We start from the raw sequence: 13550 nt of genomic DNA on the forward strand, positions 1-13550 counted from the left end.
GTATTAATAATGGACTAAACTTAAGTATGAAAAACGTCAGTCAGCATTTTACTCAATGATACACTGTATCTGCTGACAAGGTCATTGAATCGACCATAGAACTTACGAAAAGATGACTTTAAACGAGACTGTTGATATTCTTGTCTCATCAACTTGAATTGTTTGTCAAAAATTTACCTCGTTTTAGACATTTTTCATACTTAGAACATGCTCTTTCATATCGAATCAACTGAGATATATAAACTCCGTATGCAGGTGATGAAGGTATACTGCTGCATAAGTAAGTGAAGTTGACGATAGAAAAGTTTAAGTCATCACGTCTACCATAGAGCTTGGTTGTTAGATTACCATTAGTGTCTTTTTCAAGTAAAATATCCAAGTATGAAGCAGATGTGTCAGACTCTGTGGTATCTTTTATCTCAAGCTCACCAGGAATATCGTATTACATAGGAATAGAAATTACATACCATTGTTAACTGACAGTACGTCGTCGATATATCTAAATGTCGAGTTGAAGGCCACAACAAGTGTTTTCTTCTTTTCACTTATAAAATTTTGCACAAAGTCTGCTTCATATGAATACAAAAATAGGTCTGCTAATAACGGAGCGCAATTGGTACCCGTGGGGATCCCAACAGATTGTTGGAAGACCTGTTCTCCAAAAACCACATATATACATATTGTCAATCAGAATAATCTTTTTTATGTCAACTTCAGAGTACCTGTGTGTGCAGTCAGAATGTGTTTTAACAAAACAATTTTGCAAATGACCAATGACCAGGTTCCATTTTTATTGAAAAAGCAGCTGTCAATGATATCAAAAAGCCTGGACTTTAATTTATCGTGGGGAATGGTTGTGCATAAAGTTGAAAAGTCGTAAGTTTTTAAGGCAATTTAAGCTGTTGATTTTGGTAAAATCTTGAAATTTTAAATGGTCCAAAAGTTCCTTGGAATTTTTGAGTATCCACATCTGATTCACACCATTTCTTGAATATATCTTTGCACAGTACTCTTGAAGTTTCTGCTTCACTACTGTTAATATGTTCGTGAGGAGTAAATATCATTTTCAGAGTACTTGTGTACAGAATCACAAGCTTTGAAAATTTAAGAATTCCTGTTTTAATTGAAGAAGCAGTTGTTTGTGATATGAAGATAACTTATTCTATTATTTGTGTTATTAATATGAACCTAAATAGGAAAAATCATTGTAAGAAATTCTTTGTTTTTTTTATTATTAAAAACAATTCATTACATATAGAATAACATGCAACATTAAATTTTCTTAATTTCTTGAATATTTTCGAAGAATTCAAAACAGGTTTATTTGTTTGAAAGATGTGTGCTTGTTTCAAATTTATATCCAAATGTAAACATGCATGAAAGAAAATGTGTTTTAAGTAATGACCAACGTCAAAAAAGTATTATTAATTTTTACGTAGGGCACATGTGTGTTTGCGTCCATGAGCTGTTCGTGTCGGTTGTAGTTCGCCTCCGCCATCACCGTTATATAATGTGATAAATGAAAGGCATTAAAATTGGGTAGTTTAACACTAGGAATTATAAAAAATACATAAATTGTTGACACTGTGTCTCTGCATTATTTACAATATGACACCGATCGACGAATCATCGAAATACAGAAGATAGTGTGAATTATTGTTTATTATTGACGAAATTATTAATAACAGAGATCAGCCCGATCTTGCTTGTTGCTTCACAGTTTAATGAAAACTGCTTCACAAAGTAACACCGATATTGCTACACCTCTGTGTTTCACGTAGAATTTTAATGAAAGATTCTGTTTGGCAATAATGTCAAATTTTCAACTTGAGCAAGAAAAAAACCACATGTCTACAGAAAATACGGTACAGTTTTTCAAATTTTTAAAAGTGAGAAAATTTACATGTACACTGTATTCAAAGAAGTTTTCACATTTCACTGCTATAGTGGAAACACTGGAATTCCTCCATTTATTTTAGCAATTTTTATCCGATAACGTAATAATAAATGTTAGGGATAAAGGACCCTCTGATCGAAAAAGTAAGACTTCAAAATTAATGAGCGATTGGTGACCCAACTCCATGAACTTTAACAAAAAGAAAAAAAAAAACAAGAGGCCCATGGACCACATCGCTCACCTGAGTAGCTTTAACCATGCTGTTCTTTACCAGATTTCCCCATAGTAATAAATATTGTGACCCCACCCTACCCCTGTGGGTCATAATTTGGAAAATTTAAAATCTACACTACCCCAGGATGCTTTCGCATAAGTTTAAGCTTTTCTGGTCCAGTGGTTCTTGAGAGGATTTTTCCTATATATTTCTATTAAAAATTTGATTTCCTATTGTGGCACCGCCCTACTCCCGCGGGTCACGATTTTACAATTTAGAATCTACACTACCCCAGCATGCTTTCATATAAGTTTCAGCTTTTCTGGCCCAGTGGTTTTTGAGAAGAAGATTTTTAAAGATTTTTCCTATATATTTCTATGTAAACTTTGATTCCCTATTGTGGCCCCGCCCTAACCCTGCGGGTCATGAATTTTACAATTTAGAATCTACACTACCCCAGCATGCATCCACATAAGTTTCAGCTTTTCTGGCCTAGTGGTTTTTGAGGAGAAGATTTTTAAAGATTTTTCCTATATATTTCTATGTAAACTTTGATTCCCTATTGTGGCCCCGCCCTACCCCCGCGGGTCATGATTTGAACAATTTAGAATCTACACTACCCCAGCATGCTTTCACATAAGTTTCAGCTTTGCTGGCCCAGTGGTTCTTGAGAAGAAGATTTTTTAATGACATCACCCTATTTTTGTCTTTTTCTTGATTATCTCCCCTTAGGAAGGGACCTGGCCCTTCATTTTAACAATTCTAACTCCCCTTTACCCAAGGATACTTTGTACTAATTTTTGTTAAAATTGGCCCAGTGGTTCTTGAGAAGTCCAAAATGTGAAAAGTTTACAGACGGACGGACGACGGAAAAAAAATTGATCAGAAAAGCTAACTTGAGCCTTCGGCTAAGGTGAGTTAAAAAGAAGATATAAAGCTAATAAAGAGAACGCAGATATGGATTATTTTTAATACAAATTTATTAGACATGCTTGCAAAAATCTTTTTAAAAAGTTCCTTCACAAAATAATTTCATTAATACATTATATATGCTCAAAATTTTATCTACTGCGCATTGACATCATTAAAATGCATAGCAATGATCAAAGTCACAGAACAGGTGTTATTAATTAATTATACAGTTTAAAAACTGAATGTTAAACTACGATGAATTTTCACTTTTCATTTCTAGGTTATTACTCTGTTCAAGTACAAATAGTTCCAACTGTACGTACATCTTTTCTCCTATAAACATCTTTTCTCCTATTAACGAAAAAGTGCATTTAAAATGCTCCACTGCCCTATTTATTACATCCTATTATAAAGTCCTTCATTATAAATGTCCTATTGGCCCAATTTTTCCGCAAAAAGAGGACGACCTTAATAAAAATCAAGGCTTGAAATACAACATGCACAATTACACACGTAGAGACACGAAATCAGACTTTACGCTCTTCAAACACCATACAAATCTTTTTGACGGACTTAATAGTTTTATCAATTTTAAATGACCCCGGGAGAGGGAGTGTCCTTGACACCTTTACTAAGGCCGAGCTGTGGGTCGTGGTCTTTTGATGACTACTATTTGTTTTTGATTGTATATGTTAATAAGACCCTCGTCACGTATGCTCTCGCTAGGATGTGTTGATAGGGAACGCTTCATATCTGCATGAACACCCAAGATGTTTTCTTCAATGTCGAGGTGATTTTCTCCCCTTACAATTCGGAAGGCTCCCTCCTCACCCCATTTCGTTCCCCAACTGTTCAAGCATATCTGAAATGTAGTTTAACACAAATATTTTAAAACAGGAGCTTTTCCATGTTGGTTTTCACAAACTTCAATCAATATCCAGTATACTATTTTTACTTTACCCAATATTTTCGAACACGTCCTTTGTTATCGATATCTTCTCCCCATCTGTAAGTTTAGAACAAATATGTTTTATTCAACTCCAAAATGAAAAAAAACCCTCTTTCTTTATACTTTAAGTTTTATTAATTTACCCTATTATCCTGACCGCCAACTTGCTCTGTACGAGATCCGCCCCTGTGTGTCTGTACACACCAGAACGGTACATGAAGAGGTCAGCAGACACTTGTAAGGTGGCTACAAACAAATCTTACGACATAATTATTTCAGAACTGGCAAAGTCAAACAGGAAGCTTAAAGCTCAAATGCCAACACATTAATCAAAAACCTCATAGTCTTAAAGGTCTGAATGAAATATGAAGATATTAATAAAAAATAAGTCATCACGAATGTCCATTCATAATATATATATATATATATATATATATATATATATATATATATATATATATATATATATATATATATATATATATATATATATATATATATAAATCAGGAGCACAGCAAAAACGGACCACTGAAAAGACGTTGGTGGGATCAGGTTCCATGGCGGAGTAAACATCCGCCCTTTACTACTTGTCATGATCGAAAAATATCTTACACTTTCATATTGAGTACCTTTTTTGTCGAATATAAAACTATAAACGAGTTAATAGCTTTATACCCAAATTATGGGGTTTGCTCAGCACGTGACAGAATAATATTCCTTCTCACCATGTTGCATTTAGTCGCATATACGAGTACATGTTGTTATACAAATGGGTGAGATTTGCAGATAATTCTTATTATTTAATACTTTTTTATTGAGATATGGAGATAACGAAGAGTATTCAAGCTCAAAAGTCCATTAAGCAATACAAAATTGGAGCATAGCAAACACGGACCTCCAAAACAACAGAGGTGGGATCAGCTGCCATGGGGGAGTGAGCATTCCCTGCTCACCGGTCATATCCGCGTGCTTCTTGTCATGATCGGGGAATAACGGAAATTTCGTCGACAATTCAGTGTGTAATTGCCTAACAATTAAGTGTAATAAATAATGAACTAACAATTAGTATGAAAAACGTTAGTCAGCATTTGCCGTGATGATAAATTGTATTTACTGACAAGGTCATTTTATCGACCATTGAACTTACGAAATGATGACTTTAAACGAGACTGCTGATATACTTGTTTCATCATCTTTTTTGTCAATAATTTACCTCGTTTTAGAAATTGTTCTTACGTAGAGCATTGTCTGATATAATATAGTACTTGAAAAATATATGAAAAAAATCGTCTTGGCCGTGAGTAGGAGAGAGCTATATGCGGACTCCAGATCTTGGCTTGAGACGATGTATGCAGGTAATAAAGATATATTGCTGCATGAATAAGGGAAGTTGACGATTGTAAAGTTAAAGTCATCATGTTTATCATAAAGCTTGGTTAATGGATTACAATTATTATAGTTTGCAGCTAACTGTAAAGTTTCACGTTACGTCACGATCTTTTTCGGCAGATGCATCCAGCGTAAACAATTCACGTGATTGGTCAACTCAAATTATCAACACTGACACGTAAATAGTCTGTTGCACGAGCAACCAATCAGGGATAAGAACAAAGTTCCAGTCGTAAAGCTTGCGGTTAGAAGGCGTGTACAATTTACCTTAAGCGCAGCTGTCAACTAGATCGTGACGTAATTTAAGTTTTGGGTAAACATGCAACATAAGGTATAGCTGCCTTTTTTCTAATGATGGCCGATCAGTTTGCTCAAGTAACCCTTTTTGTTCACCTCGACTAAAGTCACCGTGATCCTGAAAATTGCAGAATTAAACCACAGATCTTTTGGAAACATGGAAATCAAATGAAAGATGGAAATCAAAAAGATGGAAATCAAATGAATTAAAACTAAAATTGAGTTTAACAACCTCGACAGCACTGGCATATACAGAAGTCAAAGAACGTTTGGTGTAAAGTTGTGAGGAAACATGTATAACAGGGACTAAAATAAAATAGATTCCATACATCACAATATTGGGAGATCAGTCAGCTAGTCTCACACTAATTCCTCATTGTGATTACTTAGACACTCAAGACAAGTTTTTTCGGTAAATGCTGACAAAATCTTTGTTATTAAATGTTTGTACAATACATTTATCTCTATACCTGGCATTTAAAGAATTTCATCCTTGATTTGTCTTACACAACAGTGCCAAAAGTACGCAAAACTATGAATTATATAACTTAATTCACAGTCATAAACTGTCAAGGTATCAACACAGTAGGTTCATAACTGTCAAAGTGTGCAATAAAAATGCATATCTTTTTAAAGCCAAAAAATTCAAACAAAGTTTATGTTGATAGATGTCCTTTTCTTTGAATCCCTAGGTTCCTCATGAGATCTTGTGATGTTCAGAGGACACAAAAGTACCAGATATCCAGCTAAGACGATAAGACTAACTCGCCATTTGTAAAAATATGAAAAACTAGTAGTATAAAAATAGCTAATATTCTTTTAGCAAATACAACTACTAGTATTAAATATTATTTGGGTAAGTTAATATTTATTTTCGTCAAATTATTTCCCGATCATGACAAGGAGCACACGGCGGGTGTGACCGGTCGGCAGGGGAAGCTCACTCCTCCATGGCACCTGATCCCACCTCCGATGTGTTGGAGGTCCTATTTTGTATCGTTTTATGGACTTATGGTGTTGAATGCTATTCATTATCTTCATATGTTCCATCATATCAATTTGGTAGTATTTTCTGATAGATCTTATGCTGTGTTCCTTTATATTTAAAACAATAATATTTCAGATCAGAAGAGGGTACTTGTATCACATGATTGACAAAAGTAATTTTCAATACTTGGAATTGACGGGAATATAGCACCAAATAAACAATCTCAGCATACCTTGTACTGGTCCCCTCTTATATATCTCTGTTTTAATTTCTTCTTCCTATCACAGAAAGTGGAATGATAAGTTCGTTTGGGTGGGAGTAAATGAATACATGTGTGGTACAAAAAGGGTATACGACTGTAATCTAAAGAGTGATGGTTGTCAAACACTGGATCCTTTAAATGCATTCCTGGTATTATGTGTTCTATAATGATGTAAAAAGTGATCTTGACCTCATTTGGTCACAAATACGATCTCATAACAGCAGAGAAACCGGTCTATGAAGTTCATACTCACACTATCCCCGACTCTGTACGGTGGTGTAACGTACAGGACAATTTTGGACGTGGAAGAGTTGGCGTTAGGACACGTGTCCATGTTGTCCAGGCATCTGTCGGCAGCAGTGTTCGATTGAGTGACGTTATAAGGATAGCACTCCTCAGTCATGATACTAAAAATAGGTCTGGCTGAATTAGACAAATTAAATATATCAAAACTTATTTAAATGAAAACAGTTAAAGGGATATACCCTCTTCGTTTGATGAACCACCAAGCCTTTTCTGCAGATCCGCCCTCGCATCCTCTCTGTTTCCGCCTTTTGTCACATGACAGAAGATGCTGCGGTGAGAGCTGATTGGTCAGTAGCCCTTTGGATTCAATTGCCAATCTGTCAGCCGCAACGTCTGGGGAGATAAATGTAAATTTTGAAAGGCAGATATTTTCACAGGAAAATTTTATTACGGCAGATGGCACTCTGTGTAAAATTTACCTACTGTGGAGAAAGCCCAGGAAGATGCACAGTTTCTTTGGTCACGGACCGGGTGTATCCATGATTTCCACTTTTCTCTACAGTCGAAAAAGGACGGGAGATCACTCTGTATTTTATTCTGAAGCGAAGACATGTTCTGAGCTTTGCTTTCGGTTGCTATGCCAACGTTTTCTTTGATTCCATCAGTGAACGTTTTATTCCAGAAACGAGTGTAGTTTGCCGTTTCCCATCTGCAGAAAGCATTTAAAATGCATGAAATGTAAACACTGCACTTTATAAAATCTTAGACATCTACAAAGTGCCACAGAAGTAAACAAAAGTTAACTTAACATGGAAACCTACACGTTTGAAAAATGATCGATTAAAGTGTTGCTCTCTCTCTCTCTCTCTCTCTCTCTCTCTTACCCTAGGTTTTGTGCCGATTTGTTTAAGCGTTCAAAGTCGATCAGACAGGAATTGTTTGAACACACCCAGTCGTAGCGAAATAACTGTACCTGTGAACATGTGCTAGAAAAAGAAAACAAAAATACATTAATTAACTAATTACATTTTCTTCTCTTGTCAAAATGAGCCTAATGAATATATAATGAATAATTATGATGGTGATGACAGACAACACATATGCTATGTTAGTATTCATATTCTTTACAGAATCTCTGAGAGTGAATTTCAAATTGGATCAAGCACTTTATTTAATATACATGTAGATTTCAAAATGCTTTTAGAATTGTGATACAGTAATTTCCAATTAAGACAAAAAATGGACACTTGCAGCAAAATTTGTATCGATTTTCATTTTGAGTCTACTAAACAGATTGTTTTTCAAAATTAGTTAATCCTGGTGAATTTTTGAGAATTTTTGAATTGGAATACAGAGCAGAATTGCTTCTTTCTTTTTGGTCAAATTCGTTAGATGAATACTAGAATACCTTGCATGCAGTGGGTTATTTGAAGAGTTAATTCAATAATAAGATGTAAGTCATTAAAAAAAAATATTGTTCTTAAAGTTTACAATTTCATTTTGTCAAATTAGTTAAATGAGGGAAATAAAATATAGACAGCTATAACCGGACATATATGTAACACATTGATTGTTATTTAACAGATTTAATGCAATCCACAAAAATGTCAGTGAGGGACTCGAGATAACCAATATAGTATTCAGGATTTCCTTGTGAAATAACATAAAAACATATCCATGTTGAAATTTAAAGAAAATCTTTATTCAAAAGTTTATTTCATCATTCATCAACCAATTAAAAAAAAAAAAACCATTGAATGTAAAAAAAAAATAATTAAAAAAAAAATTTAGGATTGAAAAAATTATGTCTAATATAATTTTTATGATATATGTATAAATAACATGAATATTTAATATTCATCATTTTGTTTCCAAAAACAAGATAAAAAAAAGAACAACAACAACAAAAGCCAAGAGTTTTTGGTTTTTAATATTTCAATATTTTAGTTTCATTCCATGCATTCCAACATTATTATTTTGTTTACATTTCTTTTGTGTTTACCTATTAATCATTTCGAGAAGCCAAAATAAGATTATTTATGTATCAGTGCTGATTTTCGAATATGTTAATGACGTGTCAAGAGATAAATCATCCCTCTCGTTATGAACAGTTATTATAGATTCCACAAACAGCTGATTGGCATCAGATGCTTCTATCTCTCTTTCCTCTGCTCCTTTGACTATAACAATACAGATTTATCACAACACAAATATTCTTTGAAGAAAACTATTTATCACAAGTATGGAAATCCTAGATTGCATCTTCCAGTCTGTCTGTACAACATACTGGACCTTTTTTATGATCAAACATCTGGCGTTTGAAACCGCCCTTGTCTGTTTCTTCTTCTATCAGAGAGGTCACTCTAGTTTTCTGTGTCTTTCAGTGTGAAAATGGTAAAAAAAAATTCCGCACACTGACCTACATTTTCACGCTAATAACCGTAATGTTTAGATATTTTTCTCATTTTTCTTCAGAACAGTGAATGAAATTTAAAAGATTAGAAGTAAACATTTAGTGCAAAGGCGGAGCTGTAAATTATTCATGTAGTAAGGCTAAAAACTTAAAAATATTACAAGAAAAACTTTGGTGATTAATTTTGACATTTCACATTAACATTATGACATTTGAAGTGCACCTGACAGTCGTTGATCAGTGTTAAGCATTTCAATCGTTGTTCATTGATAAATATTTTTACCCGACATCAATCGTTAAAATCTTAGTTTATCCGACACAGAATGTTAATTGTTTATCATTTTATTGTATTCCAATACACAATGTTCATAATTGTTAAACATTTTATCGTGTTCCGACACACAATGTTCATGAAACATTTTATTGTGTTCCGACACACAATGTTCATTGTTAAACATTTTATTGTTTCCGACACACAGTGCTCATTGTTAAATATTTTATTGTATTCCGACACACGATGCTCATTGTGAAATATTTAATTGTATTCCGACACAAAATGTTCATTGATAAACATTTTATTGTGTTCCGACACACGATGTGCATTGTAAAATATTTTATTGTGTTCCGACACACAATTGTTAAACATTTTTTTGTTACCAACTGCACCCGTCCAGCGATGTTCATTCAAAGACTTAGTACTAGTATTTACCGATAGACAACGTTAATTGTTAAAAACAGTGTTTTCCAACAGACGATGTTCATTGTTTAAAATTTTGGCATTACCCAATAGACCATTAATATTCAAAGTTAAACATTTTAATGTTTTACAACAGAGACGATGTTTATAATTAATGAATAATATTAAATAGTAAAGCGATTGTTTCGTTCTCTTTACTTTATCTTGATACATCAACACAATAGTTAAAGAATCATTGCAGTTCTGTCTTTTAGTATTCTTATATCTTACCAAACATTGCAGTTTTTCCTGATGACTTCACTGGGTTTGAACTCCTTACCATCAAATACACATCCCGCTGAAACATCGAAAAAATCTATTTAGCTCGAAAGATATCGATGCATTGTATCAATTTATCTTTGTGAGAGTTAAATACAAAGATAAACATTGCGAGGAAAAGAAATATCAAATTCATTTTAAACGTTCAGCTGTTATATTTGTACAATTATTTAATATGGTAATGTTTTTTTTAAATAAGATTGAGCCTGAATAATATACGTTTCTTGGTTCCTAGAGTAGTGTTCCAAATGACCAGATCTGTTTCATTTTGGATGTTTTACTAGCTGACTAGTATAAACGATAAGGGCCAACTAACAACAAACTTGTTTGACAAATTAAATGGAATGTCTTCAGCTTTTCTTTCGTCAGCTCTTTTTAATAATGCAGAAACATCTATATCCGCATATGGTGTTTACATTTCCTAACCTTTTAATTAATACTCACAAGTCACAAGCATGTTCAAGGCATACGATCAATTTTAAACCGAAGCAGCCTACTGACAGATAAGTTGATGTATCAGGAATTTCAACATCATCGTTTAAAATCGAAAATGCTATGCTCGTTTTGACGACCTCTTTAACAAATTCAATCTATGATTGGGTCGTATTTTAGCAAACTTATTTCATACAAATTATTATGTCTTTGATGCTTCACTCAATTTAACTACTGAGTGATCAATACGTAGGGTGAACGTAAGTTTCCAAAGCTAACTGTATCAACGTGTAAATTCTCGTTCCATTTTTGGTCCAAGTAGAAAAATAAATTTCGTCCAGAGCAGGCATGTAGCAACGGGGGGGAGGGGCTATCCCCACTTTTTTTCCCAACATCACTTTTACTATTGAAAATGTTAATGGAAAGGCTGGTATCCCCCTCCTTTCTACTACAGTAAAGTAATATGAAGGAAATGTAGCATTGTATGTAAAAAAAAAAAATGGTAGTGAAAGAAGTTTGCATTGAAAACAGTTGGCCTCTAACCCCCTCCTTCCCCCTCTCTGATAATTTAGAGGTCTACGTTCGCTTTGCTCCAAAACTATTATGTTTCGATACATTTTTTTAGCTTGGACAGGGCAAACACGGACCTCTAGAACATCAATGGTGGGATCAGATAAAATGAAGGAGTAAGCATCCCTTGGCCAACCGGTCACAGCCACCGTGTGCTCTTTGTCATGATCGGGAAATAATGTGAAAATTCTTCGACAATTCAGTGTGTAAATAATGGTCTTACAATTAGTTTGAAAAACTTCAGTCAGCATTTGACTCAAAAGTAAATTGTATTTGCTGACAAGGTCATTGCATCGACCATAGAACTTACGAAATGATGACTTTAAGCGAGACTGCTGATATTCTTGTTTCAACTATTTTGTCAATAATTTACCTCGTTTTAGATATTATTCATACGTAGAACATACTCTTGCGTATCGAATCAACTGAGAAATATCCATTTGCAGATGAGGAAGGTACATTGCAGCATAAGCAAGGGAAGTTGACGATTGGAAAGTTAAAGTCATCACATTTGTCGTGAAGCTTTGTTGTTGTCGATATATCTAATTACATGTAGCATGGGGAATTGTTGTATATTAAGTTGAAAGACCATTAACGTCCTTTTCAAGTAAAATATTTAAATATGAAAGAGATGTGTCGGACTCTGTGTTATCTTTTACTTCAAGCTCACTTGGATAACTCTGTGCAATTGTATCTTATTTCAAGTTCACTTGGATATATCGACATAAGAATGGAAATAATTATTGTTTATTGACAATTAATCGTCGATATCTAATTACATGTAGCATGGGGAATTGTTGTATATTAAGTTGAAAGATTTTTTTTGCTGTTGATTCTGGTAAAATTTTATGATTTCAAATTTTCCTAAAGTTCCTTTCACATCAGCTTAACACCACTTCTCGAATACTAGAACATTGTTGCACAGTACTTCTGAAGTTTCTCCCTCACTACTGTTAAAATTCCGTTATATTATTATGAAATATTTTAATATAAAGTTAAATATCATGTAATCAGAATGAAAAAAAAAGAAACCCTTACTCAGATAAAAAAGAGAGAATGCAGATTTGTATCTGATGGGGCGCCTCGACACACAAAGGAGAGCGAGACATTTTGTTTATATGAATAAGGATCTGCACACCTTCTTAATCAGTGCTACAGATTAGTTGCGGGGAAGGAAAGCAAGAATAATACAAACAAATCAGAGAAATAATCTCTCGGGTCAAATGAACTCGGATTTGAAATAATTCTTTTTTTCTTTTCTTTTTTCAGAAAAGGCATTTTGCTAAGAAATTAGGGAACTATAGAAAAACTATTGATTCATTTAATGAATAAAACTCTTTTTTATAGAAAAAATAAAATACAAGGGACCTACCTTTAATGACTGGGGGTGCAATGCCTTGACACGTGGTGCCATAATCTGGACAACAGTCATTCGACGTCCTGTTACAGAACACGTCACAATAGCAGAGACTCTCCAGAATCTCCACCGTGCAGCCGTCGTCCCTCCCAGAACAACACGGGGAGGGCTGCCGGGAGGAGCAAAATGACCCCGGGGCGAGGTCTGCTCCCCACTCGACGAACCGTCTGTACCTTCCCCCCGTACACAAAGGAAGCCCCGACAGAAACAGGAGCGGGAATAGCAGCTTCCTCATTCTGGCGCTAGACCCCGCGCGAGTTTCCCGCCAAAGTGTGATGTAAGTTAAGTATCTTTGTATTTATCTGCCCTTCTATCCATTAGCTCTCGGCTTTAGTTAGATTTACATTTGATACTTTAGTGGGAACTCATTCAGTCCACAAAGCAAGCAATAAACCTAAGTATTTTATCTCGGGAACAAACAAACAGACATAAGGATAAGGCGGTCGTTAATGTCATTCATAGGTCATTTTACACCTTAACAATTTGTGTGGCAGCGTCTGAAAGACTTTACATTACCAGACAAGAGTATATTTAAAAGTTTTCAATTT

The 13550-nt window shown here is 34.3% G+C and overlaps 1 protein-coding gene across 1 annotated transcript; it reads right to left on the reverse strand.

Annotated features, from left to right (window-relative positions):
* Positions 1-3134: 3134 nt before the first annotated feature.
* On the reverse strand, positions 3135-13338 carry LOC134230421 (uncharacterized peptidase C1-like protein F26E4.3). The gene is made up of 10 exons (XM_062712250.1): positions 12958-13338; positions 10536-10602; positions 8040-8141; positions 7635-7864; positions 7395-7548; positions 7163-7316; positions 6880-6925; positions 4116-4218; positions 3984-4029; positions 3135-3885 (listed from the first exon to the last, which is right to left on the reverse strand). The coding sequence occupies exons 1-10, from the start codon at positions 13235-13237 to the stop codon at positions 3655-3657; spliced, it is 1413 nt and encodes a 470-aa protein (XP_062568234.1). The 5' UTR covers positions 13238-13338; the 3' UTR covers positions 3135-3654.
* Between the last annotated feature and the right edge of the window lie 212 nt (positions 13339-13550).

This window comes from Saccostrea cucullata, unplaced genomic scaffold (assembly GCF_032062105.1).
Source record: "Saccostrea cucullata isolate Sc308-1 unplaced genomic scaffold, CSIRO_AGI_Scuc_v1 ctg4982, whole genome shotgun sequence".
NCBI lineage: Eukaryota > Metazoa > Mollusca > Bivalvia > Ostreida > Ostreidae > Saccostrea > Saccostrea cuccullata.

Bases quoted from the DNA above. Each gene is read 5' to 3' on its own strand.
- LOC134230421 (XM_062712250.1), bottom strand. From the start codon at position 13,237: ATGAGGAAGCTGCTATTCCCGCTCCTGTTTCTGTCGGGGCTTCCTTTG. The intron at 7,865-8,039 runs GTAAGAGAGAGA...TGCTTTCTGCAG, and splicing joins AAATCGGCACAAAACCTAGG to ATGGGAAACGGCAAACTACA. The intron at 3,886-3,983 runs GTAAAGTAAAAA...ACTACATTTCAG, and splicing joins GACGTGTTCGAAAATATTGG to ATATGCTTGAACAGTTGGGG.